At 37.9% G+C, this 23,623-nt stretch overlaps 2 protein-coding genes across 4 annotated transcripts in view; both read left to right on the plus strand.

Annotated features, from left to right (window-relative positions):
• Window positions 1-23,623, plus strand: part of LOC144634514 (golgin subfamily A member 5-like) — a 33,803-nt gene that overhangs the window by 668 nt on the left and 9,512 nt on the right. The window contains exons 2-17 of one of the 3 annotated variants that reach the window (XM_078493486.1): window positions 738-975; window positions 1,371-1,622; window positions 2,898-3,149; window positions 3,656-3,875; window positions 3,980-4,103; window positions 4,585-4,681; window positions 4,957-5,063; window positions 5,566-5,730; window positions 5,880-6,008; window positions 6,497-6,559; window positions 6,652-6,687; window positions 7,305-7,454; window positions 7,934-8,027; window positions 9,091-9,184; window positions 9,913-9,976; window positions 11,014-11,512. In XM_078493486.1, coding sequence (XP_078349612.1) covers window positions 750-975; window positions 1,371-1,622; window positions 2,898-3,149; window positions 3,656-3,875; window positions 3,980-4,103; window positions 4,585-4,681; window positions 4,957-5,063; window positions 5,566-5,730; window positions 5,880-6,008; window positions 6,497-6,559; window positions 6,652-6,687; window positions 7,305-7,454; window positions 7,934-8,027; window positions 9,091-9,184; window positions 9,913-9,976; window positions 11,014-11,109 — 2,169 coding nt within the window. In that variant the 5' untranslated portion in view covers window positions 738-749 and the 3' untranslated portion in view covers window positions 11,110-11,512. Of the gene's footprint in view, window positions 1-737; window positions 976-1,370; window positions 1,623-2,897; window positions 3,150-3,655; window positions 3,876-3,979; window positions 4,104-4,584; window positions 4,682-4,956; window positions 5,064-5,565; window positions 5,731-5,879; window positions 6,009-6,496; window positions 6,560-6,651; window positions 6,688-7,304; window positions 7,455-7,933; window positions 8,028-9,090; window positions 9,185-9,912; window positions 10,301-11,013; window positions 11,513-23,623 lie in introns of those variants that run through there. The other 2 variants (XM_078493485.1, XM_078493484.1) reach the window with 2 other exon arrangements.
• LOC144634512 (sodium/calcium exchanger 1-like) lies at window positions 14,046-22,336 on the plus strand. The gene is made up of 4 exons (XM_078493483.1): window positions 14,046-16,270; window positions 19,783-19,961; window positions 20,750-21,169; window positions 21,627-22,336. Exons 1-4 carry the CDS (start codon window positions 14,493-14,495, stop codon window positions 22,004-22,006), a joined length of 2,757 nt encoding a protein of 918 aa, XP_078349609.1. The 5' UTR covers window positions 14,046-14,492; the 3' UTR covers window positions 22,007-22,336.

Here is a 23,623-nt window from a genome sequence, read left to right on the forward strand (position 1 = left end):
TAACCGGGAGTCCTTTTCTTTTTTAAAGGTTCTCTATCACCTACATCTGCAAATTATGTTTGTTTACACGCAGAAAATATTAATATATTTGTTAAACTATAAATAGACTGTTTACAGCTCTCTATTGTTCTATGAAGTCGTAGAGATTGAACGTTGAGTTTGATGGGCCGCCATCTGTCCCTACCAACGGGCTTTTTGTACTCTTCCCAGTTTTCGCTCCAATCAGGAACAAAGATGGCGCCCCATCGAACTCCTCTACAATCGATCTCTACGACTTCACGGACAAATAGGGGACTGTGAAACAGTCTAAACTATAAACTTCCCAAATTTGATTGGTTATTAGTAGGGTGTACACTAGCATTGCCCAGTAACTCACTATTAGGTAAATTCGCAATCTGATTGCCTATGCAAGCAAGGTCTGATTTTTTGATAGACTGACAAAGGAGTGTGTGCAAGTAAAATTGCTGAAATCACAAACCAATCTATAAATAAACCACTTTCACTGAACTTTATATTGAATAGATTGCTCTCTATGTTGGCTTTTGATAGTTGGCGAGGGACCTTGCCCCTTGCCAACTATCAAACCTTGAGCTTGCCATCTAATTAGTTGGACTTTTGGCTCATCTTATTTTCCAAACATTGTGTTTGTGAAGAGGTTCATTCTCTCAGAGTTGTACAGCAGACTTTCATGTTCACACGATAAGCTCACTTATTTAAAAGCAATTTTTTTTTTCTAGATATAACTCAGTATGTCCTGGTTTACTGAACTTGCTGGCAAGGCAGAGTCACTTTTGGAGAAGGTTGATACTGCCGCAGCCACAGCACTTACCAAGGAACAAGCCAATCAAGAAGCTATAGGGTTCATTGCAGCTGGACCAACTGTGAACCCCGCCTCAACTCAGAGAACAGCTCCTGTACCATTTAACAACCAGGAAGTTGGCATCTCAAGAGCACCTAGTGAAAGTAGTGTGTTAGGTGGGAAAGATTGTCTTGCTTGCTACTGCAAAAATAATGGTTTGACTGAAGATATTAATGCCCTTACTCCTAAGTGTACTGTAAATATCTTGTTATTTGTTATTGTCGCAAAATCTGTGGTAAATTCATCTTAAATTAAGCACTTATCCAACACTTCCAAATTTGATCAGGAATACACAGCCCAACAAGCTTCTAGCTATAAACCCTACGGTGTCTAAATAACTGTAATTTATTTATTTATTTTATCCTGGTTTCTGAATCCAAATAAGATTTCCAAACTAAAGGCAAATCTTTGGCAGACTCTTGTTTTGCAAAACTGCAACCGTCATGTGTCCTGTTGGGCTCTGTTATCTGTTTTGTATTGATGGTTTTATTGCATTGTTTTTGTACAACAGGTGGTCCTACAGTTCCCATCAAGACTCGGTTTCCCCCTTCTGGTTCCAGAACACCTCCAAGGGTGGCGAGAACAGAAAACAAAAATGATGATAAATTATTTGAGTTCCTCAACAGCAATGTTCCTGCTTCGAAGGAAAGAAAGCCTGTGAAACCAAAGGTTTTGGTAGAAAGTTCATCTGAAACAGCTGTTAAACCCAGTGACCCTGTGGAGCTGGTACTAGGTGATGCTGCAGATGGAAAAATTACTGAGGGTGAGGATAGCTGCTGTTTCATTCAGACCAAACCCTTATTATGACAGTTAAATTCAAAGCTGTGCTCTTAGAATAATTGCAGGGTGCCCGAATGCTCTTACGTAAGAAATATTGGATGCCCAGCCCATACAAGCTTTTATGATAGCAAAATAATACAAGTCGCCCAAAGACAAAAGTAGGTCACCTGTGGCACCCGGGCTCTGCTAGAGCACAGCTCTGAAATTTATTTTTATTTTATCTCTTCTTTACTGATTACCATGGGTTAGTTCTGAGAATTTGGTAACACAACAACTAACCAATGGTTTTCCATCATCAGTTTGTTTGATAATTAATTATAAAAAAATTGACATGACATGGACAATAATATTAGTGATGACCAAAGACCAGTTGTACAACATTAGTCTTAGACCATTTATTTACAACGCTGGTCAAAAATCTTTGGTCACTTCAACTTTTTGCTTACCACTGGTAATGATCTTAACTTCCCCCCCAATACATTGTTTTCCTCCAACTTAGCTGCAATGCCAGTGCTGTTTTTTTTTTTGGTGGAGAGGGGTGGGGGTGGGGTGGTGAGGGGGGAAGTGGGGCTTTGGAAAATTGTATTAGCTTAATACCAGGGTCTGGAAGGGGGGTTCCTGATCCCGCATTCCCGCTCCTTTTTTACGAAAATCCTGCATCCTGCATTTTTTAAAATGCCTATCCCGAATCCCGTTTTCTCTCCACCAACCCGCCAAAAAAATCAAACGGAAGGTTAATTTCAGCAAAAGCTAGTACATGTAAGATGTAGCCTGGCGCTTTCAATTGATATTTTGAACTCACGCGCTAAAAAAATGAACTTTTCATACCTTAGTATGATGAAAGAGCACTAAAGACGTGTACAGGAACAGTGCTCGACCGGTTGATTCGGGTACGCTGCTTGAACCTCCATTTGTCTCGTAACGACTTCCCAATTTCCCGACAGAAAGGTTAAAAATCCCGCATCCCGAGCCCAAATTTCGGTTTATCCCACTTCCCAGAGAGCAGTCAAATCCCGAATCCCGTCAAGATATCTTGTGTTTTCCCGAATCCTGCACTGTATTTTGGTCAAATCCCGGATCCCGAAAAAACCCTTCCAGACCTTGTAATACAGTATATCGTAGATTTTGTTACTTTGATTATAGCCTCATATCCAACACTCATTTGGCAGGCTGCTAGGATTAGTAATGTCGAAAGTGTCAAAAAGAACATGCTTGCTCTTGCATATATGATAGTGAATTTTGTTGTTGTTGTAACTAGAAACTGTTGCCACAATTACTGGTGAAAGTGAAAATACTGCAAACACTACAGACATTGTAAACGGCCCCAGCTTAGAAGAGCCTCATTCACAAGACATGCCTCAACATGACACTAATGCTGGCAGCCAACGTCCAGCAGATGACCACCATGTGTCCAACCTTGAACTAGAGAACATGCTACTGAGAAAAGAAGTCGCATCACTCAATGAAGAAATGGTTTCTGTGGTGCAAAGGGCCAAGGAAGCTGAAAGGAGTAAGTAGAGAAATAACTTGGCTACAAAACCTGCACCCTTACAGAAACTGAGGCCACCATGATTTGACGTGAACATAGTTCAACACCATCCATTGTGTCACTTCAACTTGTCACTCCGACTAACTGTTGACACCGGTTGGCAAAGGTTTTTAAAAGACTGCAAAGCAAGCATTCTTATTGAGAATCTTTCCAGGTTGTTGTGTGACTCAAATTTAATAAGTCCATGGCTGTTTGACCACCCAACTTTAGTTGCATGGGTACCAGTCAGACTGTCAGTCACTGTGAAAACATGTCATTAATTCCTCCCTGGAAATAGAAGTTTACTTTCATTCTCTGTTTCAAATGGCCTACATGCAGCTTCTACAAATTCTGAAATGTAGACTTGATTGGCTGAACTGTTCACTGAACACTTGCTGAAAGGAAATGACTTACCATCCAAAGCTTGGTGCATGTGAGTATTTGGTAATTTGTAAATAAGTAGAAATTATTTTTCCTTTCTGTCACAGAAGTAAAAGATGCAGAGAAACAGCTTCAGAGAAGCCAGGAGCAGTTATCAACTTCTGAAGACATTGCAAGGCAGCTGAGAATGAAGGAAGATGATTTTACTGAGGCACTTAATGCGAAGGACTCACAGTTGGCTGTATTACGAGTAAGGATACAAGAGTCAGACCAGGAACTGCAGAGTAAACGACAACAAATTGGAGAGTACCAGCTAGAAAGAGAAAGGTCCTGCAACATAAATGTGACATTTTTAACTAATTTATTTGTTTAAAACTTGGTAAATAGTTGAAGCATATAGTGAGTTTAATGAGCTGTTGTTGTTCCTTTAGGCTACTGCAGGATCACTCGGCTTCTACTGGGGTACACAGTCATGCTTTAGATACACTGAAAGCTAAACTGGAAGAGGCTGAGAGCAAACTTAAATCCGAACAAGAGTCTCAAAAGAATATGGAGGTACATCATTAAATGTTCTACACTGCATTTATCATACTTATGTCTAAATCTTTCTCTCCCCCCCCCCCCCCCAACCCAGTGACATTTCACATGAAAACAAAGACTGAAGGCGCATTTACACAACAGAAAAATTTGGGTACTTGTCAGAAAATTGGTCGGGACCCATCAAAATTAAGTCCGGCCCAGATCACTTTTGTAGAGAAACAGTCAAATCAAAACGGGGCCATAACAAGTCCATACCCAATTTTCTGTCGTGTAAACGCGCCTTTAGGTAAACTGTTAGAGCTGCCAAGGCCAGAAAAACCAGCTGGACTTGTCGATGAACCAGGTTAGTGTTTTCTAAGCTACATCCCTAGACTCCACTCATGCTTAGCTACAGGTGGTGTCATTTAACTATGTACAGGTGCATGTAGCATTCTGCTGGGGTAGACAAGCATGGTTAAACTCTGTTAATAGGAATAGTATTTTATTTTTTCGTTAGGAAGAGTCCATGGACAGGCAAACTAAACTGCAAGAGGAACAAGCAGCCATGGCCGAGTCACTGAAAAACATGCAAAAAAGAATCAATGAGGAGAAGAGTATCCGTGATTATTAATGATAAAATCTATTATTTTACAATTCGTAGCAAAAAAATAATACCAAGAAACAAATTGAATTTTCATTAATTACATTAAATTAAAACTATTTTGAAACTGATGTAAAAACTATAAAATTGATCTTATTTAAATTTTTAAATATTATCTTATCTAAATTTTCACAATCAATTTTGCAACAGTGACTAGTGGTAGGTGTTATATTAATCAGAAATCTTACATGTGCATTTAGCAGCTTATACTCCTTAGCTACATCATAGATAAGAGTAATGAGAATGCAGGAATGCTTAAAACTGCTAAAACAAACCTGGAAACTGCAAAACAAGAACTAAAAGACTATAAAGACAAGGCAGCCAGAATTCTTCAGGTAAATGCTTATTGTTCATTCATACATGTGCTTGTTGAACATATGTCATACTAATGTGCATATAGTGAATCTGTGCACTGCAAATAGTTCACAGTCTGGTTCCAAGTTCTTTCAGACAGTCTAACGTTCAGGCACACTACACATTTTTGCATGTAACAAAAATGCAGGATGTCCACCCCTGATTCTTCTCAATCATTTTTGTGTGCAGTGTTACATGTATGTACAACAGGGGTAGCCACATTCACAATGCCACACCTTGTTTCCAAATTAATGTCAGGTGTTCAAACCAATTTTATTGCTTTGTATGCCGTGTCACTGCAAAACAAATTAAGACCACACTTTTGCCAGGCTAGACCAACTACCAGTATTCATCTCAGTTATAGTGTGAACAGCACATGATATTTACCTCACTGCTTCATGGCTTAGTAACTGTTCTACTGTCTTCTCCAGTGATTAATAACTACCAAGTACAGTATAACTGAACTTAACATTTTCTTGTTAGGCTAAAGACAAGGTCATAGCAAGTCTCCGCGATGGAAGTAATGGAGAGGTTACAAGTGGTATCAGTAGTTCAGAATATGAGGAAGTTTGTCATGAAAGAGACATGTTTAAAGACGAAGTCAACCAAATCAAGTACAAAATGGAGCAGCTCAAGGCTGATTTACAGGTAATCACTAGTTTACTCGTTATCCTTCAACTCTCCATCATTATGATTTAGTTGAATCCTTGAGAGTAAAATAAAATAAGCTAGAATTGAACATTCGATAGCAACGTTTTTCTTTTTTTACACGAACTTTAATGAATTTACTTGTATAGGACATAGAACAGCAACAACAATCAGAAGCAGATCTGGCTCGAGAGAAAATTGAGGAATTAGAGAGTGTCTTGGATGATGAAAAGAGGAAAAGAGATGCATGCGAACAGCAAATTCAACAACATCTTCAGGTAGGGGAAAACTGACATTTTTACTTATTAAATAATAATAGAAAAAAAAGTATGCTTTAACATGCATTTCTGTGACATGCACGTATTTAGTGTGCTTGGTGTGCATTACCCTCTGGGGCGTAACCCTTTTATGGTCTTGCAGTCTGTCTCTGAAGGATTCTATTTGCCCTAGAATGCCTCACAAAAAGAATGTGCATTGCTTGTGAACGTGGTATAGTGGCCTTGTTATACAAATGTATGTGTTGTAAAAAATGTTACTTCTGTGATAACTTTTGCAAGAAAAACAAACAAACAAACAAGCAAACAAACGTTCCATAGGCGTCATTCTAGGAAAGCAAAAAGCACTGTCATTAATGCTTATAAATCTACCTTGCCCATGTGAAAGTTGGACTTCCTTTCCACCCCATCACCTAAGTTTACTAACTAGCTCTTGGCTTGCTTGACTAGCTCTATTTCTGCAATGCAGTAATTAGTCTCTCTCTCGTTAGGACCTCCATCATGCCCAAGATGAAGTAAGAGGTACTAAAACCAGCTTCATGAGCCAAATACAGGTGTGTCTTCATTTCGGTAGTTTATATTCACTAAAATCATTGGACTTCCATACAGTTTGTTTGCTCACAAGCAATTTGATTTCTTCCTGCAGGAGAGAGAAAATGAAATTCAGAAATTGAGAAATCAGGTAAATAAAGTTTTGTTATAATACCTTGGGGAATTATTTATCATTATAATTCTGTCAAGGTTGCAATTAACATTTAATTTCTGCTTTAAATGTCGATACAAAGTCAAGAGTGCAGGTCATGAGAAGACAACAACTGTATCAAAACCTGTGCAAAATCAAATTCTCCAAACTAGCACACCAGTTAGGAGAAGTTGTACCGAACAATCAGACCTTCCCAATGTTCGTGGTTTGTATTAAGCTCGGCTAGACGTCTAAGGTTCTTTTGTGAGAGGTCTGGGCTTAGGAACGATTACTTTAATCCATTTATACAGGTCAAAGAGTAATGTTTAACCAGTTGGCTATTTACGTAGTGTAGCTGATAAGTTGAAACTGAGTATTACTGAACACAAATCCAGATCATAGTGACAGGGTTTAGGGCTTGACCTCAGTACCTCTCAAGACCAGCACCCTAACGACTTGACTATTGCACATTTTTGTACTTCCATGTAACGCTGTTTGTATCTTTTCAATATATTTTTTTAATGTGCGTTTTTTCTAGTTTTGAACTTCGAAACGATAATACAGTACTGTTTGTTGTGAATAGACCAGCTAATTTCTTCAATCTTGTCAATCAATAGCTTGCGACCAAAGCACTTACGTCCACAAGTGAAGAGGAGCTGGGAAACCGGGTTAGAGCATTGACGGAAAACCTCATCCAGAAGCAAACACTGATCGAGGCTCTTAGTACGGAGAAGAACTCTTTGGTGCTGCAGCTCGAGAGACTAGAGGTATGAACGTCTTGAACAAACATGTAAACACTCACTGGTTATTTTTATGTGCAGTGAAACAAATTTACCGCGATTTTCAAAAACGGTGGAGTTCAACAACAGAGGAAACAACTCACGCTCAGATTGGTCAAGAACCATAAAAAAAAACAGTGGATAGTTGGAATGAATGAATGAAACAAGAGTGCAGCAAATTGTAACTAGCGTAAAAAGACAAATGATATTGTAACTAGTCGCAATTGTATTGTAAGTAATTGCATTGTAAGCATTTCTTCGGGGGATTAAGCCACCCTGATATAACTAAGTTTAGTACGGTAACCAGTCTGCTAAGTTTGTAAGTAGTCTTTTTTTGTGCGTGTATGTGTTGCAATAAAGTCGTTAAAAAAAGAGTGCAGAAAATACAAGCACTGTTTAGGCATCTTTCTTTGCGATTATTATTATTATTATTATTATTTTAATTCCTTTCATATTTGTTCTTTTAGAAGCAATATAGAGATGTACAGGCATCTACCTCCAAAATGATGGCAGGACCTTCAGCAACTTATGACGGTTTTGATGACACTGATGAAAACACGCGTAAGAATTCATGCATTTTATTTTCATGCGCGTTTTATGTTTTGTTAATTTTTATTAAACACTCGAGAATCTGTTCTGGGACCGTGTAGAAAGAATAAGAAAGAGTTACCGGTGTTATGGTAATGTGGCATCGCTTGTAGATATGGATAAATTCTGCCGGCAGAATTTCAAGCACAGGTTATTTTTGGCCGTTTGTAGCAGCGAGCATAATGCAGCCAGAACAACGAAATTTTCAGCTCAATTCGAGTCGATTACGATTATAAAACTATGCCAAAAATGGATGCAAACGAAAAAGAAAGCGACAATATTCACAATTGCTAATTCGTGTTGTAAGAGCAAATAAAAACAATATTTTGTCTAGTAGAAAAGCGATGTCGGAGCAGCATTTCTAGCAGAATAGACCAATTATAAGAGAACTGTACAGAAATTATCCAAACCTAATCGGCTAATCACAGAATTGATTTAGCCTAACCGCATGTCGCAAAAATGTTTTCCGCGCAATTTTAACTAGCCCGTTTCGCAACCTTGGCGCGAAATTTAAGGATTGAAAACTTGCGAAAATAGGGCATTGGGAGGGGGGGGGGGGGGGGGATAGAGTAGACAAGTTCTATATAATTATTAACAGACATCAAAATGAAATATACATTGACAGTATGAAACGTGTTTCCCTCATATTTGCTACCACCTGACCTCTTCTACACGTTTGCCAGACTAAATTTAATTTTTTATAAATTTATGCGAAACACTGAATAGATCAAAGAACGCCGTGTCGTGGTCAAAGATCACTCTTTAACAAATTCGAGCTCAAACAACTGTTATCTGAGATTATTCATTTCGCTATCAGTACAATGCAATGCGGTTGTTAAATTTGCTGGGTGTTTAATAACAGCCAATTCTGTGCTCAAGAGAGAATGGCAGTTTTTCTGGTCATCACCTCCTGAGAGCATAGGCGGTGTTTTCTTTCCTTAACACGTTGCTTGGCAATGTGTTAGTCTTTTGAGAAATTTATTTCTTCCTGCCGACGATTATTTAATTTGTTTGACTGTTTTTGTTCCTGTTTTAGTGTCTCGTGTGAGGTCAATATCATCAATAATGCCGTCACAACTTAACGACTCCAGAAAAGTCAAAAGAGCTGTCAATGAAATCGACAAATTCAGGCAAGTTTCAAATGTTGTCAAGTAGTTATTGATCCAATATAAAGCTTATTATAATCACTAATAAGCTCTTGTTAACTTATGCTGGGCGTTGTACACTAATACTCACTGCACGGTTGCTCCAAAACAGATAGACGCGTGGGAATTATTTATTTTTGTTTTTAAGAGCTGTAGTATGATATTAATCCAAGTAAATAAATGTAAAATAAAAATAACTATCTAAATAACAGATATCATTATTGCCAAAGTGTGAGTTCCCTGTTGATCATAATCCTGGATTGCCAAAAATTACACTTCCGTTAACAGTTGTAAAGGCAGAGTTAACATTCAGGGTGACGTGCATACGTCTTAAACCTTTTAGTAGGCTAAGACGCAGTACTTTGTTCATGATTGATCCATTAGGCTAATGGTTACTGTAAATGCGAATCCATTTACTCTTGCTGACAACTTCCTCTCGAGAAAGAGAGGATCTAAAAATATAATAATGCCAGATTTTAGCCAATAAAACAAGTAGTTTTTAAGATAGTGAATCGCAATTCCAATTGTAAAACAATTTTTTTTCTCTTGTTACTTTCAATAAAACCATTAATAGCCCAAGGTTTTTTTTAAGTTTCGTTTTTTTATTTACATTTTCTTTTAATAGTTTGATTGTGCCGCTTTGCTCACATGAGTTAGACAAAACAAATTGGTTATTGGTTAGAGATTCACATTGGGTGTTTTCTTTGTTTCAGTATAAGACTTGGTCTATTCCTGAGAAGATATCCAGTTGCGCGGCTGTTTGTCATCATTTACATGGTAAAGTATTACTGTATTATCTACATTGTATTTATTCAATGTACTAAGCTCTTCTGTTGCAGCAAATGGGTGTCCTTGTCTCCACACCATCCTGTTTATGCAGATGTTGTCTTGCTTTACGCCTGTGAATAATTACAAGCCTGAAACGAAAAAACAAATTCACGAGCGCCATAATAAATGCTCACTGTGTTATTTATCTGTTTTAAATTAAACACTCGAGCAAAAATGTTGTAAAATATCTTTCTGTTTACACTTGTGATCGATGTTTATTAGAACTAATATGATTTAGGATTCTAACCACTGTAAAATCCTCCTTGGAATACAATGATGTAGTATTCTATGCCACACAATGACATTGTTTGGAAAAGGCATACAATCCATGGAACGTCCATTTAATTAGAAAAAAGTAAAAAGTTTAATTTTTCTTCCAACCTTTTTCATGAAAAAAGGGAAAGTAAGTTAAAGAATTCATTTTGCTATTCGAAAATAGCAAAAATGGAATTTTGCGATTTTTTTAAATTTGTTTTTATATAAAAAGCCTGCGACAATTTCCGGCAAAACTAAGGCTCAATTCAGGATATATTAAAAGGACAGGTTTCTTCCTTTTTTTTGTCTTGGAAATGAATTTTTTAAAATTGCCTTTGGCACTGTCTCAGAGTAAGGTCTGAAGAAGATAATTTCGCGAGGTGACTATTAATCTCTACACAAATGTGCACAAATGGATAAAGAATCAATCTTATATCTCCCACTGTACTGGTAAACTCGAAATTTTAGTTTCATTATCGATTATTCCATCTTAGGGCTAATTTCTTGAAGCACGTTCATTTATTTTACAGTCCACTACATTAGGCATGAATGAACTGTTATCGACTCTTGCACATCGTAGATTAGACTAACAGTAATTGTTCTCAGTTTACTTAGCTGTATCAATATATTATTTTTTATTGTCATTTCTCTGTATATTCATAATAAAATCTTGTTTCCTGAGGATAAAGTAACTGACAAAAGTTTTTTTTTGATTATTTATTGCTGTCTAGGTATTACTTCACTTATGGGTCTTGATTGTTCTCCTCACGTACCAACCCGAGGTTCACACAACCGGTTCAACTGGTCTGCCACATCCTCCTAATTAGCCCGGTTCGTATCCCGGCGAAACTGTGGTACAAAATAATCTAACAAACATCAAATGTGAGCACCGAGCAATCCGGAGGCAGCCACGCAACTTACAGACAACAGAGGGCTTGTCGATTAGTATCGTGGACAGAGACAAAATGATAGAAAGCTTATAGGTGGGGTGTGTCAGGGTTGCTATCGCTTCCAAAGACTGACAAACATTGAATTTTACGAAACTTGTAGGCAGGCGTACACTGTGTTAGAAAACACTGAAACGTTTCTGTAAATAAAAATATCGTATATATTTATATTCAGTAAAGGGCTTTTGGAAGGAACAAGGAAGCACAGTACTTACTCACAGAATAAATAAATTTTAAACGGAACAGAAATAGTATTGAAATAAAAACAGTTGATTAATACTGATGCCTTTTCCATCAAAATCATTCGTGTGATTTATTGACCACTCGAAAGATCAATTCTCCTTTAGTGGAGATCAACAATTCTCCTTGTTGATCTCATGATGATGAAAGTATCTGAAGGTGCTTTACACCTAATAATCGTAACACACTGCTGATGTGATAAATGAACATTAAAAACTTGTCACTAAACAGTTTTCAAGAGAGGTCGGCTCGAGCTTAACCTATTAACACTGCTAATCTGTACTTTAAATGTCTGTTTTTACACCCAACTGTTTGACGCTGAAGACTGTGGTTTCGCTGCAGGATCCCCGCTTTTTTAATTTGAATTTTGTTCATTGCTTCAACCTCAAATAGAGAGACTGACGGGGGACAAATTATGGCAAGGTACACCCCCTAGTGAAGGAAAACGATTGCGTGAGGTTCATGTTGTGATTAGCTAGAGTACAGCCCTTGATGTATTAGTTTTTGTACCCCATTGACCCAGCAGTGTGTTGCAAACAAATAAAAACGCTGTTTACTAGTTTGGGATTATTCAAGAGCGCTGCTAGTTTAAGAGTACATGGTGGCTTGGCGCTGTCGTTCGTTGGATGTTTCAGCTTTCCACCCCTGTGTTCTGTATAGCGGTTGTGTTGGAATGAAGGACAGAGCTCGGCCTTCAACATTGAGTGTTGCGTCACCAGTTATCTAACTGAGAGTCGCCCGTTTCAATGCAGCAGGTCACAGTTGAATGCTCTACTGACCTAACAAGCGTGCAAAGTTGTGTTTTCTCTCGCGTAAGCTTGCCTGCGTTCAACATCATTATAGCTCAAACAGATCTGGTAAAGTACTCGAATGTAATGGCAAGGAATGCTGATCACACTTGATTTGCAGCATCAACATAGCAACACAAGTACAGCTTTAATAGTTGATCGATAGCTTCCAAACCACATCGTTGAGAAAGCAGCAGGAGTGAAGGACCTCAACAAATAACCTTTCAATTATACGGTCTCCAACTACCTTAGACACCATGTTGTTCTGATAAGCACTTCTTAAATGGATTACAATAAAAGCTTTGCTATGTTTGCGGCTGGCGGAGGCTTTTGATGAAAGCCCTTCTCAAATTTTTAGATAGCTCGGATATTTGGCTCCCATTGTAGAATATGACAACTTGGGAATGAAAGATATGAAAGTCTTAGTTGCATTCCGTACACGTTCCAAGGACTCCACAGCGAACGCTTGCTTATGTTTAGCTAATGGCGTGACACATTTTCATTTAAAATATTTGTCAGTGTATAGACTCCTGGAGTGATAAACTTCTCGTAAGAAGGAAAGAGCAAGTAAACAGCTTTGCAATATTCCAATATCGTATAATTTATATGGGCAGTATTTGTTTTGAAACACACGAGCTGTTAAAACAGTGTTACGATAAGGTCATGACAGCCACTGAACGGACGTGTCAATATAGTGATTGAGTGGCGTTGGAACATTTTTCTAAAGAACTATTATGTAGCTTGCTTCACGGTTTTTCTTTTGGCTTAAGTGATCCTATTTTCACACTAGCAAGTTGTTTTTTTTTTACATAGCCCGAGCAAGTACGAGGTTAATATTTCTGATAGGACGTGGATGCGGTTTATAATCCCATCATGCTACTAATCTGTCAGCTTTATCACTTTGATGTGTGTTGACCGGATTTGCGATGTTTGCAAAGCTAACTACTCGTTAATGAGCATTCAAACATCGACTATTCGCTGGCGAAAGTGAATGAAGTGAAAGGAAACAATACTTATTGTTTTGTCCAAAAAAGAGGTTCGGCAGCTAATTCAAGTATCAATTATATACAATCCTTTTGGGAATAATTTTGCTCTCGAATGTGCCAGTTAATTTAGTAATGGTAGTTTTTGTTATTACGAGGTACTTGAATATTCCAAGGGCGTTTCCCAAGACAACACGTTCGGAGCTAAATGTCTGCTTCACAAGGCATGAATGAGAGGCGCACTTATTATAAAACATTTTTAGCGCTTTATTTTAACCACCAGGTGGCTAAACACCAGGCTTGTACTTTCACAATATCTTGACACTGCACACCAACCCCCAAGGATTGAATAGCCAAGCTTTCTGAGTAAAGTGTGACAGATAACGGGGTGTAAAATGGCTCTAATCACAAAACAATTTGTTCTATGTTTGGTCAGTAGCTGTCTGCAGTTATTAGATAATAAAATGCGTCAGAAAAACAGTTTTACTGATTGCATCAGGCTATCAGTCCAATTGGAATTGTTTTGTGAAGGTCCAGAATGTTCTCCCACCCAAGTTAGCGAGTCTGTTTTACGATTCGAGCAAACTGTGTTGTTATGTTGCTCCGAATTTAAAGGCGGCACTTTCAATTCTTATTTTAAATACAAAAATGTTTTAATTTGGAAAACCATTGTATTCGGTTGTCAAGTTCTCAGAAGCATTGTAGGAGTTTAGCGCCTACTCGCATTGTGTATAAAAGCACGTGTGACGAAATATTCATCCAATTTTCCGATCTCGCGTGCTTTGCTTGAATTGCTGAACAAAAAATGCTGTAGTTATTTATTCGTAATTCTAAATCAAAACAAATCGTAACTCTTCGAAATATTTCCATTTAGCGGCGTTCAATAATATTATCAAAACACACATCTGCTATTGAGCGCATGCGCAAGCCGCCATAATATATACATGCCAAATAGAAGTTCTTTTCAATTGGCGAGCGCCGTGAGTTGCTTGGTAGGTTGTCTTTTCTTCTACCAACCAGTAAGAATGGAAGCAGCTGGCATGTTGCTGATGATAATTTGAATGTGAAAAGACATCTCTATGCTTTTTACGCACCAGAGATCTCTGTTTGAACGCAACTCTACTCACGATTCATTGGGCTCTGCCGATTTCGCGGTGTCCGGTCAACATCCCACGGTCGGAAGGATTTCGAAGTTAACGATTTTCTTTAAATTCACACTTTTATCGTTCATAGATGTAGAGTGCCACTAAAGATGCCCTACGTTAAAAGGCTTGCGCTTCATACGGGCATAATATGTGCAGTATGGTGCGCTTTTCTACAACAGACCGTGCACGGAGCCGACGAATGCGAATTACGGACAGATTGTAAGCCGGGGATTGTTTTGCCTGTTTGGGGAGGCAATCCTTCTACTGGCGAAATTGTTGGGCGAGCATTTGTGTACCTACTTGCCTTACTGTTTTTCTTTTTGGGCGTTTCGATAATCTCCGATCGCTTTATGTCAGCGATAGAAATTATTACGTCGAAAGAGAAAGAAATAAGGATAACAGACAAGCAAACTGGAAAGGAACGAGTTTTAACCGTGAAAATATGGAACGAGACTGTGTCAAATTTAACTCTTATGGCACTAGGTTCATCTGCGCCTGAAATCCTGCTATCAGCCATTGAAATTTGTGGTAATAAGTTTGACGCTGGCGAGCTTGGTCCCTCGACAATTGTCGGTTCTGCAGCATTCAACCTATTGATTATTATTGCAGTATGTGTTTACGTAATTCCTGATGGAGACGTTCGCCGTATCAAACATCTGCGAGTATTTGCTATCACAGCTTCCACGTCCGTCCTTGCCTACGTCTGGTTGTACATTATACTAGCAGTGTCGTCCAAGGGTGTAGTGGAAATCTGGGAAGCACTTCTAACCCTGGCCTTCTTTCCGATAATGGTCATCGCTGCCTACATCGCAGACCGCAGGCTGCTGTTCTACAGAGCGCTACGAAAGAGGCGAAGGAAGCAGAAGCGCGGAGGCATGACTGTCATCCAGACCGGTGATTACGATGTTGTTGGTGTTCAAGTAAAGGACGGATTTGTGGATGGTAACGTGGCTGATGGTCGCTACGAGCCAAACACCGCCGAAGCCGGCGGTCAATTTGACGACGACGAGCTCCTTCATGATCTGACGGAAGACAGACGCGAAAAGGCCATTCAAGCCCTGAAAGACATACGCCAGAAACATCCCGATGCCGACAGAGAGACCGTCGAACGCCTACTGGAGCAAGAGAATCTGAAGCTTCAACCTAAAAGTCGGGCGTTTTATCGCATCGAAGCGACTCGCAAGATGGTTGGCAGCGGGAATGTTTTGAAGATGAAGCATGACAAGCTTGAGAAGGCCAGCAGTTCCTTTGCAGATGCAAGGATGGAGATGCAGGAAATCGAATACGAGGACCCGCAAGTTGTCAGGGTTTATTTTGACCCCGTCCACTACATTGTCAAAGAAAACTGCGGCAGTGTGTTTATGAACATTTCACGCACTGGCGGTGATCCGAATAACACGGTTTTTGTGGACTTCCGAACGGAAGACGGCACAGCCAAGGCCGGCGAGGATTACGAGAAAACAGAGGGTACAATCTGCTTCAGGCCAGGAGAAGCTTCCAAAACATTCTCTGTTGTGATCGTCGACGACGATATCTTTGAAGAAGACGAGCACTTCTATGTGCACCTGGGCAATGTTCGAGTAGCTGGAGCAGACGGGGATTTGGTGCGCAACACATATCGAGGTCCAGCTGGAAAGGTTGGTAAGGATGGTGTAGCCACCGTGACCATTTTGGATGATGACTACCCTGGTATTTTCACATTTGAAGAGGAAAAGCACTCTGTCACAGAAGCAGATGGAACGATTAAACTCAAAGTAATTCGCCACACGGGGGCTCGCGGCACCGTTCGTGTTCCTTACCACACAGTGGAGGGAACAGCCAAAGGAGGAGGCGACGATTACGAGGATGCTGTTGGCGAGTTGGAGTTCAACAACGACGAAACCTGGTAAGGTTTATCTTCTTACTGTTGTATTAGTTTATGTTACAAGGTTTAATACATCGTACTACAAAAAGTGATAATTGTTTTTCCTTCTGCATGTACGCTTTATGAGTGAAAATATATATATATATGTATTTTATTAAAGAGAGAGGGAGGGGGCATTATTTATAAGCAGCCGGTTTTATTCAAGGACCTGAGAGGTTTTTTTCTTAGTTTTATTTTATGACGGAGACCGAAAAATATATTTACATACAAATCTATTGAGGTAACAGAGTGTTTTTGAAAATTTTGTCAAAGCCATTTGATGAATGGATATAAGATCAAGCGGGCGTCTTTGTTTACAATATGTATGCTAGAAGGTTCAGCCTCTGTTATTATCAAAATGTACCACGCTAGCCTATTAAAGCTTTTTTGTTACTTCGTGTAAATTCACCAGAAAATTTAACTGGTGCCGAAGATGAGTCCACGTTCGTTTACATCGATCTGTTACTTGCCAGATGCTACAGTGTTGATTTATGCAAACAATGTGATAATTTATTCGACTTTAACAAGCCCTTTATCGAAGGACTGTTTTTTGTCTTATAAAACTGCATGCTCAGCAACGCTAAAGATGATCGGAAAATGTCTTGAAAACCAAGAGTCGAAAGATATGTTTAAGTACATTGTTGATTTTTGGTATCAATTTCTGTTATGGTGTTTTGCTTGGTATTAAAACTGTTCTTCGCTTGGATATCAAAACAATTTTGAGGGTACAAATTTCCATAAGCACAAATTACATTGTCCTTTCTGCGCTAAGAAAGATAATTAGCCTCGAATCGATATGTTACCAGATGTAAGGCCGCCAGAGTTTTGCGGTTATACTGATCATTGCGAGAAAAGTTGTATTTTTCAACGGCAGTAAACACATTTTCATAAATTAAGCAACATTATACCGCAACAGTTGACTTGGTTCCATTGTTTTTTTAACACTTCAAAATCTTTGAAGCGATATCTGGACCCAAAGGTTGGTGATTTAGCAAAAGGAAATTACAAGCAAGACCTTTTCTATTTTCAATTTGATAATGCTGTTGTATATTTCTAGTTCTAACAATCAAGGGTTCCTCACAGGAATCGAATCTCACGAGCAGAAATTTCCATTATGAGTGTCAAATCAAAAGACGGGAAGTGATAAAGAGGCATGTTGTCACTGCCTGTGTTCTTCTAGGAACTCTGTAGAGTGCCTGCTATATTACCAATCTTAATGGGACAAAACATACCTTTTTCTGCAAACAAAAAAGCTCACGTATTATAGTCACTTGATATCAGAGCTAGTTAGAAAGAAAAAGGCATTATTTCATTTAGACATAGGAAATTAAAAACCATTTCAAAACGCGCAATATATTTATGATTTTTTAAATTATATCCACAAAGTAAGTGACATGATATTGTACAATGCTTATTGAAATTGTTCAGTTCACGTGTAGGAAGTGAATGAACAAGTCTTATTGGATTCCAAAGTAAAACGGTGCCCCAGCTTTTTTTTTTTTTTTTTTAGTTCAAGCTGCGTCCTCCCCTCCTGATAGCTGACAAATTACTTGAATAAAACTGCTCATTTGGACATTTCTGACACCTTCTAAAAACGTATTAAAATAGATGCCCTGAAGAAATTCAATTATGTTAATATTTGGGTTCTTGCTCGTCTGACTGATTGTTTAATGAATATTTTTAAAGAAACATTTCAAACACAACGATATCAGTTATCCCATCTGAATTGAATGTTATACAGTCAGAAGAAAGTACTCTTATAGTTACCCCCACTTCCAGGTCAAACAATTCCAGTCTCCTCCAAATCTAAATGTTCACATTTATTTGGGGGAGAATCGTGTTATGACCCAAGTTCAAGCAGGTTTAAAATAAACAAGTTTTCGTGTCAACTTTGTATCATATGTATATTAATGATGAATTCTGCCTAGTTGATATAAAACTATAACTTAACACAGAATGAGGAATAAAAAAATAATGATAAAGTTTTAACTCTGGCTAACCTTACAATTAGACCTGGAGCCTGAGTTTTCTATGAGTGAATAGCCAACAAGGGGCAGTCAAGTTGATTACAATTCATAGAAAAAGAGGGCAAGAAGTGTAATTGTTTTAGGACACATGCTTAAGAATTGCAGTTCAAAACCTATAATTTTATGACTTTTTAAGCAAAAAATTGAGAAAATATTTATGCAATCGTTTTGGGGATTCCCAGTAGAACATGGCTTAGTGTCCACTAAATAGCATCAGTCTGCCCTCAAATAGTATAAGTAGGAATACCAAGGCTGCAGGGAGAGTCTTACCTCGCTGTTTTCAATATTTCACCTGAAGTTAATTTGTTGCAAATTATTATAAAACCCCTGAATAAGTTATATGGCAGACATTTGTCTCTGTCAGAGGTATTTTCTATAGTTTTGAATATATTAATCCCAGTGGATGCCAGATTATATAAATATTTAACAAGAAAGGGTGTAAAATTAGTCCATCTGCATTTTACGTAAAGTACTTATATGCCAATTAAAAACTTTGTGATCCCTACATGGTAGTTCTTTCCTTTAGAAGTAAGAATATCGGATTGGCTGTCTGCAACTTGTTTTAATTTGTGGCCTTTGCACAAAATCATTATTGTTGTGTTGAAAATGTATGAATACTAAGTACCGTAATTTGTATGATAATGCTTGCTAATTTGTGATGGAACACAAAAAATGTCATAGTGTTTTTTCTTTCCCCTCTAAGTAATGCAATATTATATTGCACGGAACAGTATGGGATAGGTATTTTGATTAGACGTGAAAACACTGAAGGAAAACCAACTGTTTTGATTACTGTTGCTTATATAATCTCAAAGTAAATACAAATACATGCACAATAATAGAAAAGCTGCTGGAAATTTTGAGGTAGGAATCAAATTCTCTTGTATAAGGATTTCCACCCCCCTCCCCCTTGCAAAAAAAAAAGATTTATTAAACTCGCAATTTAATTGATGTTTGAGTTTTATCAGCCCTTAATTCCAAAACAAATACAATGTAGTAACAGGTGCATATTCTAACGTATTGGTGCAGACAGACCTTGCTCAAAACTTCTAATTTAAAGTTACATTGCTATTTTTACCGGGACATGAAACAATGCCTTTGAAGGGCCATTATGAACCACACTCTGAACATGAACACTTTTTCCTCCATTGCAAAGTCCATACATCAGTACTGATTGCCAAACAGTTAAATAAACATTGATCAATTGAAAGCAACATTTGTAATTATAACATTGATAATTCCAAATAGTGCTAGTGCATAGCTAACAGATATATTCTGTATTCTTTTGAAGTTAGCAAAACCTTTTCCAATTTACACCCTTCGGGTGTTTTTGATTTTTTTCCTTTCTAGAATAAGCACTTTTTAATAATCGAGTATCCAGTTTCCTATAAGCTCAATGAAAATACATTTAGAATATTTATGTGAATATCCAGTGTTGCAAGCTCATAGTTCTTTACAATATTTTAGGAAAAACATTGAGATCAATGTCATAGATGATGAAGAATATGAGAAGAAAGAGATCTTTTATGTTGTACTTGGAGAACCAAAAATTGTCAAGGATGAAGACGATGACAGTGGAGCTGGTACTGATATCGGTTATGATGCTGAAAAAGAACGACTTGAAGAACTGGGGAAGCCTAGACTAGGTAGGTACTGTTACACATCTGTACCAAATGCTTTTCAACATGAGAATACCCAGCTTAGTCATGACAATAACAAAATGGTATTTAAAAATTAGTGGCTACTGAAGAGTGAAGAAGCAACTGGATTATTTCTTCCTATCCTCTCTTTTGCAAATTTGCAAACATGCGTTTCTTGTTCTATCATTGCACAGTTGTTTACACTTTGGTTATCTCTGACACTGGAGTTTGTTGATTCATGATTCAATATTTTTTATGTATGTGGATGTTAAGGTGACTCCCTATAGTATAACTATAGCCCCCCCCCCCCCCAAAAAAAAAAAAAACTCCTGGTCGCCATTTGGAAAAGCAGCTCTCCAATTTTGCTTGCATGGGGTAGTTTCATGGTTGCCTTAATCTACTTAAAAACGATTTAGCTGGCAGACAACTTGCCTGGGCCCTTGCCCATCAGGCAAGTGAGAATGAATAGTTAATACTTGACCGGTAGTAAAATCTACTTGGCCTGGACAACCGAATGACACTTTTTTTCAAACCCTGAATATATGTATAGGTGTACATGTTTAGGAAGCACCCTGTAAGAAATCGTAACAGAAGCTTGCACCAGTGCTTGCAAGCAGTAATAATGTGGCCACTTTAAGTTCTGTGTTACAAGAAATTCACCATCAAAGCTTTTTTGATCCAGTCTTGATACCATTTTTGGTTAATCATCTGAATAGCACAGGTTGATTTATATTCTCTACTAGATTCACTATAAAAGTTTTACTCTGAATGAAAATTTTACTGTCATGTGTCAGGTGATGTTGCAAAAGCAGAGGTCACTATAATTGAAAGCAAAGAGTTCAAGAACACAGTTGACAAATTGCTAGTCAAAGCCAATTTAGCACTGGTGGTTGGTACGTCATCTTGGAAGGAGCAGTTTGTTGATGCCCTGACAGTAAGTGGAAGCGGTGATGATGAGGAAAGCGACGAACCAACAACACCAACCTTTGGTGACTACATGATGCACTACCTGACAGTGTTTTGGAAGCTTTTGTTTGCAATTGTTCCCCCAACTGATATCTGGGGTGGCTGGGCATGCTTTGTTGCCTCTATCGTAATGATTGGCCTGTTGACGATGATCATAGGAGATGTAGCTTCCCACTTTGGTTGTACTATTGGCTTAGCAGACAGTGTGGTTGCCATTACATTTGTAGCTCTTGGAACAAGTCTCCCAGGTAAACAAGAAAGAATTAATACTCACATTTATTTTATTGTACAACAGGATGACTTGTTGAGCTATATGGTAATCCTCATATATTGTGGTAACAAAAATTTAGTGACATGGGAATGGTGAAATCCATAAAGGTATTTTATGTACAGTCTGTAGTCTGTAATGTGACAACTTCACATACAAGGTAACTTCCAAAAATAACCCCTCCAAAATAAGCAACAAGCGTATAAATTTCCGACCATCCCCAAAATTAAACCAAGCCCATGCCCCCATCTATAGAGCTTGTATTGCATGATACATTGTATGTCCAGAGAGGCTTAATTTTTAAAAAAAAAAATACACATAAATCAATTAAATGTTGGCTACATACTTCAGGTTGATGTTTTAAGTATCAAGGAAGCTACTTCTTAAATGTGTTTTATACTGCTAATCTCACAACCTTTATTTGGTAATACCCACAGATACATTTGCCAGCAAAGTTGCAGCAGTTGGTGACGAGTATGCAGATTCATCCATTGGTAATGTGACTGGTAGCAATTCTGTGAATGTTTTCCTTGGGTTAGGTGTGGCATGGTCCATTGCAGCCATAGCCAAGGCTATCGATGGTAAACCATTTGAAGTTCCAGCTGGCAATCTTGGCTTCTCTGTAGTAGTTTTCTGTGTTTGCGCTGTAGTTGCTATTGCAGTCATGATGTTACGCAGAAATAAAGCGGTTGGGGGAGAGCTCGGGGGTGCAAAGGCCTACAAGCTTCCCACATCGCTGTTTTTCTGTCTCCTTTGGGTTATCTATATTGTATTATCTTCTTTACAAACATATTGCCACATCAAAGTATCTTTTTAGGTTTTGTTTCTATGAAAGAAAATATTTCTTTGTGCAGATTAATAACAAAATTCTTAGAATGCCTGACAAGCCTTACCTTTGACACAGATACCTTAATTTTGTATTTTCAAAATGCAATTTTCAAGATAGGGACAAATGCATCTGACCATTTTTACAGTTTTTATGGCATTTACAACATTTATTTGAAATCATGGTATAAAAGCCATAGGATACTTTCATATTCCCTTTACAGAGGAGCAACATTGAGTCTCTGGATTATTGGGGTTTAAGTAGATAGCATACTTCTAAGTTGGGAATAGGAGAAACGTTCTTACACTGAGTTGATTTAGAAACCAAGGCCTGGTTGTTCAAAACTCCGATTAGCGCTAATCCACGATTAAATATGCTAATCGGCGATTAAAATTTAACCTGCGATTAGATTGCGTTGCTCAAAGCCCGAATAGCGCTAATCAACGATTAAACTAAGGTGAGTTAATCTTCACTGCTCCGGGTGAAGATTAACTCACTAATCGGCCGATTAAAATGGAAAAAATGGCGGACTTCTTGTTTGTGAGAAAAAAAGGGGCCTGTGAAGATATCAATATAACGATGCCATACTTGCTTGTTGCGATCAAGAACTACGACCTTTGCCGTTAAAATAGTTTATTTACTTTTTGCTGTACATTTCTTTCATGTGAAAGCTTTATTTTAAGCTTTATAAAACAATAAATACAATCCAAAAACAAGAACTACGGCCTCCGCGCTCAAGGAGAATTGCATTTTGGGATACTTATCGTCGATTAGCGAGACAATACAAGTGATTTTACACTAAGTACTAACCGTTAATCGGCGATTAACTAATCGCGCCTCTAATCAGGCTTTGAACAACGTTCTCAATTCCACCGATTAACTAACCCGGCGTTAGTGATTTTAATCGACGATTAGGCTTAATCATTGGTTAGTTTAATCAGAGTTTTGAACAACATCCTAAATCTTGTTGGCCTTAAACAGATGTAAGTCATCTGGGCCAGCTAAGTATATCTACACAACAATCTTTGCCTTGGATTGAAGTTTAAAACATTATTTGTCACATTTTATTCTTGTGCCGAACCCCCACAAATTAGTCATCATTTTGTTGCGTCTTTCTGCAGTAGGAGTATGACATATTTCTAGACCGTAGTTATACACATTGTGTAAAGATTAAATGTATATATTCTTCTTATGTATTATTATCAGTAGCAAGAGCCTAAGTTAATATTTTTTAGATGTTATCATCTATTTTATTTAATTTCTTTTTTTTTAATTTTATTTGCCACACACACAAAAAAATTCTCATAACTTTATTTGTTTAATCCAATTTTTTGCATATTACAATGCCTCTATTTAGACAATTAAACTACTGTAAAATTTCAAAAATACACCTCCTCCAAAAAACAAAACAAAAAAAAAAAAACAATAAGCCCTTCAAAACTCAGATGCAAAATCCTTCCAAAATGTTATGTTTAGAGAGTTTTACTACGATGTATTCTTATACGCATCAAGTCACGGTATCCTGTCCAAATAGAAACCCAGACATTTCTGAAATGCAAATTTACATCGGGAGTTCCCTTCCCCCTCCCCTGTATAAGCCCTTACCAA

Source organism: Oculina patagonica, chromosome 13, assembly GCF_052425735.1.
Source record: "Oculina patagonica isolate OP01 chromosome 13, crgOcupat, whole genome shotgun sequence".
Lineage (NCBI taxonomy): Eukaryota > Metazoa > Cnidaria > Anthozoa > Scleractinia > Oculinidae > Oculina > Oculina patagonica.

Excerpts from the sequence above, each read along its gene's own strand:
- LOC144634512 (XM_078493483.1), top strand. The coding sequence starts at position 14,493 with ATGCCCTACGTTAAAAGGCTTGCGCTTCATACGGGCATAATATGTGCA. Across the intron at positions 16,271-19,782 it reads TTCAACAACGACGAAACCTG|GAAAAACATTGAGATCAATG; the intron begins GTAAGGTTTATC and ends ACAATATTTTAG. Across the intron at positions 19,962-20,749 it reads ACTGGGGAAGCCTAGACTAG|GTGATGTTGCAAAAGCAGAG; the intron begins GTAGGTACTGTT and ends GTCATGTGTCAG.